Source organism: Chironomus tepperi, unplaced genomic scaffold (assembly GCF_022539635.2).
Source record: "Chironomus tepperi strain 1889 unplaced genomic scaffold, CSIRO-AGI_Ctep_v1 contig_354, whole genome shotgun sequence".
NCBI lineage: Eukaryota > Metazoa > Arthropoda > Insecta > Diptera > Chironomidae > Chironomus > Chironomus tepperi.
Window position 1 is genome coordinate 281,068 of NW_027226476.1, and position 6,515 is coordinate 287,582.

At 29.0% G+C, this 6,515-nt stretch overlaps 1 protein-coding gene across 1 annotated transcript; it reads right to left on the bottom strand.

Moving 5' to 3' along the window:
- Positions 1 to 268: 268 nt before the first annotated feature.
- LOC139094704 (myosin heavy chain, clone 203-like) lies at positions 269 to 1,909 on the bottom strand. The gene is made up of 2 exons (XM_070645846.1): positions 1,821 to 1,909; positions 269 to 1,732 (listed from the first exon to the last, which is right to left on the bottom strand). Exons 1-2 carry the CDS (start codon positions 1,832 to 1,834, stop codon positions 592 to 594), a joined length of 1,155 nt encoding a protein of 384 aa, XP_070501947.1. The 5' UTR covers positions 1,835 to 1,909; the 3' UTR covers positions 269 to 591.
- Between the last annotated feature and the right edge of the window lie 4,606 nt (positions 1,910 to 6,515).

The window sequence follows — 6,515 nt, forward strand, 5'->3', positions numbered from 1 at the left end:
TTTCAATATGTTATATGATACGATCTTAATATCCACTGAAAAAACTCATCTTAAACAATCTTTTTATTTTCTTTTTCAATGAAAATTCTATTTTCAAATATGTCGAAAAGACAAACTTACACTGAAAAATTGTGTTACCATTAAGAGAGGAAAAGAACCAGAAAGTTGTGGAGGAAGTAAAGAACAAAATAAGAAGAAGTAGGTTGAGATGTGGAGCATTATTATGTTACATTCCGATGCAGAGGGGATGAAAAAGAAAAAAATATGATTGTTGTACGTGGTTTTCAAACTTTATTGCAAAATAAAAGGCAGCTGTCATGGAAAAATAGGTAATTGACAGCTTGAATCGAGAGAAACGAAATATATAAAAGATATATATGAATGAATATGTGGAAGTAATGTTTTTCTTCATCTATGATCTTTCCATAAAGTAAAAAGTAAATGTTTAAAGCGTCAATCATTGTCAAATATTTTTTTTTAAACCGAAGAGATGTTATTCCCTAATTCTTGATCGTAACACAATTGGGTTAAGTCAATTTACTCTCATGAATTTGTGAATATTTCTAAGAAATTTGTTTAGATCCTTTCAATTTAATCTTCAGTTTTTATGAGTGCTAAAATTCGATCAAGCTTCTTCTCAATTTTATCCATTTTACTAACCACTGTATCAACTACTTCTTTCAAATTTTTTAAATCATTAGCATTTTCTAAAGTTTTATTGAACATTGATGCCGAAACTTTGATAATTTCCTCAAGGTTTTGCAATTTTTCATCAAATTGTAATTGTTTCTGATTTTGAGTTAAACTCATATTGGTTTGAATTTGTGTTGCACTATTTATATCCAGTCCAATGTTCTTTAATATAGTCACGAATTTTTCATTATTACAGCAACTTATGCATGATTTTGGTCCATCAACGATTACTGTATGCTTGATTTGAGTTTCATTTGCGAGCTCTCTCAGCTCTTCGAGTCTTCTCCGGAAAGATGTCAGATTCGAAAATTTCGATTTGCTAAATTCTGATTCCAAACTTTCCACGTTCTTCAAAAAAACTGAAATTCTTTCAACACTTAAACTGTCCAGTTTACTTTCGAGACTTTTTAAGTTTTTGTTTAATTTTATGTAGTTTTCATCTTGACATTTTTGTTTAATTTCATTAACAATTTCTTGGATTTTTGTGGCATCACCATGAGTGCCGATATTAATACATTGATTTGAAGACAAAACCAAATATGTTAACTTAGTTACCAAATTATCAAAAATATTCTCATCAATATGAAAAATATTGTTTGATTGCAAATAAATTCCATTCAGGTCGTGATTGTAATCAAAAAGTCCTTCTTCAAGTACTTGAATATCATTCGAACCAAATTTTAAATAAACTAATTTTGGAAATGGCTTTAAATCCGATTGATGAATCTCTTTAACATAATTATTTTGGATCCATATTACCTTTAGATTAAAAAATATATTTTCGAGGTTTTTGGGAAAATACTCAATTTTTTTATCAGATTCCACATAAAATCCTTCAACATCACTGTCATTTTTACCACTAGCATGAGCTCCAGTTGCTGAGTGAACTACTGCATTCTTAGGCGAATTTATATTGAGAGAATTTTGTAAATTACAAGAATACAAATTGCCTCCTACATTGTAGCTTAAAGTACCGTAAATGCATTCTAAATTTAAAGAGCATCCAGCTTTCAAAAAAGTTAAAAATACGATTATTAAACTGGAATTAAACAACAATATTGAGGTATTAGTTGTATCTCAAGCTGTCAAAGTGTTTTTAAATATTTCAAAAAAAAAAACATACTTACAATGGAAATATCATTATTTTTAGCAGTAATAATCTAATAAGCTCTTGAATTATAATGTTCTTAAGTCGAGCGACAGCTCATGAGTAATATAGAAATAATAATGATTATTTGAAAATCAAAGCTTAAAAAAATCTCAAATACTTCATGCCTCATATTTTTATGAGAATTTTAGATTGTGAAGTTCTTAATCTCTCAAAACTTGTTGAGCATGTGTCAGTAATTTGCAAAGAGGGTCATCAGGAATTTGATAAGATGGAGAACTTTACAAAAATATTGTCATATCATTTTTTAAACAAACATTCTGACCAATAGAACGAAAAAAATCAAACAATTTACTTTTATGTCAGCATGTCAGCTCCACCAATAAACTTGACACTTAAATGTTTTATTACAATTATTTTTCATTCTTAACACGTTTTTTTTTTTGGCTAGAGCTAAATAACATAAAATGGATTAGTATAATGGCATTATGAGAAAGCATTTTGGAGCCTATAAAACAAACTAGGTTCAACAGGTTAAATGTACTGCCATTAATTTGTGTGTTTAAGTGAGTTTTTGTAGTAGCTAATTTATTAATTTATGCAATTGCGTGAGAATAATCCATATTCATAATTAAATACAATTATTTATTTCTTTTTCCGTTTATTTCATATTTTGTTGCTTTTTGTTTTAACTAACATTATTGTACGATATGCACACACGATATGCATCACCTACTTACTTTTTTTACCGTATTTGATTATGATGTTTATATTATAAAAACTCACGAATGTACATAAAATGATGTCCATAAATTTTCAAACATAAACTTTACATCTTTATATGTTGCATACACATTCAGAAATATTTGTGGACAAAAAAGTGTCGGGGTCAAAATTGAAAGCATTATTGAATTTAATAAAAGAGTACCTATACAGAAACGGTCTCAAAAACTAAGTATTCCAATTTTGGAGAAATTTAAAAGTAAAAAGTTGAGAAACTACCTCACTCATTCCCAGTCACTTTATTTAACCATTAACCGAACATGCACGACAAACTCAATTTTCTGTTCTATAAAATGCTCAAAATCCCATGGAAATTTCATTAAAAAATAAATTTGTGCAATGAAAGTCACAAAATTTTAAGATAAAAAGTTTTCCCCTTTTTGTTTGTTTTACCATCTCTAATGCAATATGTTCAACTAAACTTCTTCTTCTTCGTTTCTACCTTTCGTTTCTTTTTTGCCATCATATACATACACATGAACTTTTTTATATCACGTACAAATTCCTTTTGCTTTTCTTTTGCATTAAATTTCAAGACAACTTTGAATTATAAATGTCAAAAGATACAAGACTGTTACTGTTTATACTATTTGTAGATTATCAAGGTAAACAAATGCTTGAAATTTTCATACAAAACGTGCCTTGCATAAATAAATTGATGAGAAATGTAAATCTTAAAAACAAAAAATATTTTAAAAGGTTCAGTTAATGTAAGTATCTAGTTACCTTCCATAATCATTGTTGTCCACGAGCATCGAAATTAAAATGGGAAATAAATTGTTGCGATGATGATGAAGAGTAGAACTTCTTTACTTAATTCTATATTTGATTTATTGCCCTCCTGTAATAAATGACTAGCAAATATTTACAAATAATTTATGATCGATTCGCAATATTGAATTTTAAGAGATAAAAAAATGAGACACTAATTGACTATTTTGAATTCTAAGAATTTAAATTATTCTAGCCAAACATTAGCCTTTATAATATTTTTGAACAAATGTACCTGTAGGATTCATTATTCGAGCGTATTCTATTAAAAACTCAAATATCATTATTAATTCATATTTAAATTTTAATAAGCTTCAATCAAATCTCAAATCATAAAATCAAGGCACATTAATAGAAATTTCCAATCGACAATAAAGTGGATAATATATCCCTCAATGGTAATCATTGCTTTTTGCACTCAAAACACACAAAATTGTTGCGCCACACGAAGAAAGATAAAAGCTGCCACCTTGTGCTCAAGTTTCAAATCGAAATCAAGTGAAAATCCATAAACCAAACACCATCAATTTCCCTTCAACGTGACATCACGTTAATAATGAAATAAAATTTTTACCGGAAAATAAACGCAAAATTCACATACCGCGATATGAAGGAAATAAAGCTCAGCATGACGAAGGTAAAAATGTACCTTAATAATTTGTAAAAATAAAACTTTTAAAATAAATAAAATCAACTCCAATCGGTTAGAAACGGTCAAGAATGAGCAGTAAAGTAAAAATGTCTTTATCAATTTGTCCTTTTATTCGTCCGGTTATAGGATGTTTCCGTTTTCCTTTATAATAAAAAAAATATATAAAGGTACTCGTTCTTTTCGAGTCTCTGCAGCGCATTTTTATCCTGGCTTGACATTTAAATCCAGTTTTATAAAAGTAATTTAGAGATTTTATTTTAAATTTAAAAGTTTTGATGGTTTTAAATACAAAATTGGTACTGAATTTAAAAATTAATCCTGAGCTTTCTACGATGCCTTGATAACAAGTTTTTAGCGTCAGCCGAACGAACGAACAAAGTGCACTATTAAGCTATCCTAATGCATTAAATATTGTATATACACTGTGTGTGTTCTGAGCGAGTTGAGTGAGAGTGAGAGGAGGAAAGCAGGGAAAATTTTTATTATTCTCTTCTGCGCAAGAAGTAAATTACACCGGAAATATAATCGAAGAAGTGAAAGCGATAAAAGTGCTCATAAATGAAATGTTATAAGGTATTCGAATTGAAAGACATTTACCCTCGTATAATGTCAGAGGATGAGTATTATAGTGTGATGTACGGTAGTAATGGAGGAAGTATGAAAAAGGAGGGGAGAGCTTCGAAAGCATACGACCAAAGTCTATATTATTTGTTAAATCAATATTGATTATAGATGAGCTGTCGATTATGGAATACAAAATTGCCAAACACATTTTCTCTGTCTTATTTTTCGCTTCAATATGTTGACTGAATAAAGCAACATAACTTTTCTCGATGTCTCCTTATTATTCTATATCTACTTTTTATTATTTTCGTGCATTCTCTACTTTCTCCAAACAGACATTGTTGAGTAATAAAAGAAATATTTTTTTCCTTCTTTTCTTTTATTTATTTTATATTTGGATAAACTATGTAATATGTTAGAACAGGCGCCTCCAAACATTGTTTTATTATGCAAAAGTTCACTATGTTCTATACGGACAGATATCGAAAACATTTTGACAAAATTTGAGCTTGCTTTTTTTGTTGTTTCATATTATATGCATACATTTGTGAATACAAGGGAAAATATTTGGATATCTAACTGAATTGAACCTATAGTTTTTGGAGCGGATTTACAGGTCATGTGAAAATTATATCATACATGTATATACTCTATATATTATATATGTATATTGTTGGAAAGAGGCTGTTTATAGACACAGTGTAGCATATGGTATTGGTTGTTGACAAAGGGCACCCAGCGATAGAGCCAACTTCAGACGCCCACTAATAGAGGCCATTAATCACAGTTCATTCTTAATTCGCGACCCTTTTTTTATATGTACAAAATTAAATGATCTGTATGTAAGTAACCAAACAAGTAGAAATAATCCAAAAAAATCGTGAATATGTACGTACATTCAGTTCGTAAAATGAACGATAAGAAAGAAGAAATTTTTGTTTATTATTTTCATCATCATCATGACGAGATAAGAGGGAAAATTTTCGTAAAAGTTCCTAGACATCGCATTGAGTTCAAGCCACCCACATGTTATGTACCATGAACTAAGATATGTACGTATGGTACGTACACGTATGAAAGGAAAAATATATTATTAAGAATGAAGAAGAAAAAAGCTATAAAATTTCTGATAAAATTCATGAGCATATCTATTATTATATGCGATATTGCTAATATTGAAATGAATGAATACTGAGACCATTTCTACCTATTCAGCGAAGGAGATGAGCTGTGGAAACGAATGAAACGAGAAATTATGTTTATGAATAAATAAATTTTCTACAACATTTGTTGGGATTTTTTTTTTCATTTTCTCTCTTTTCTTTTCATTTTGATGTCGATTCTTATTGGATTTCTTATTATTCCTCTTTTTACTGTTGAATAGCTTTTTATGTATACGAGATGATAACTCAAAAAATGTTTCCCTTATCTTTCGGCACAAAAAAATATTCAGAGAAAAACTTTTATTCTTGCTTGCCTTGTTCAGTATGTATGCATGTACAGATGAAATCTTGAAATATACTCACACACGTATAATTTTGAAAACTCCACAAAATGTGGGAAAAAATACAAAAAAAACTGGTTCTTATTGAGTCTTTTCAGCCCAATTTTGTCCCAGCAATCTGTAATTGATTATCAAGTCACTTTTCAAACTCAAAATTCAAAATTCAGATCTAAGCCACATCTCAGTCCAATAATATAAGATGTCTAGTTAAGAAGTCTTTGCGACAGCCGAACGCCCGAATTTACAAACAAAGTGCAGTATTAAGCTACTTTTTTGAAACAAGTTTCGAAAATGCGGAGAAAAAGAAATGAATGTGTATATTGTGAACAAATTTCATAATGCCTTTTTTATCCTATCTAAAAATTTTATTCATTTTGATTTTGAAAAGACGCACTTGAAAAAGAATTTAATGTTTAAGAAATTTTTATGAAAGCAGAGCA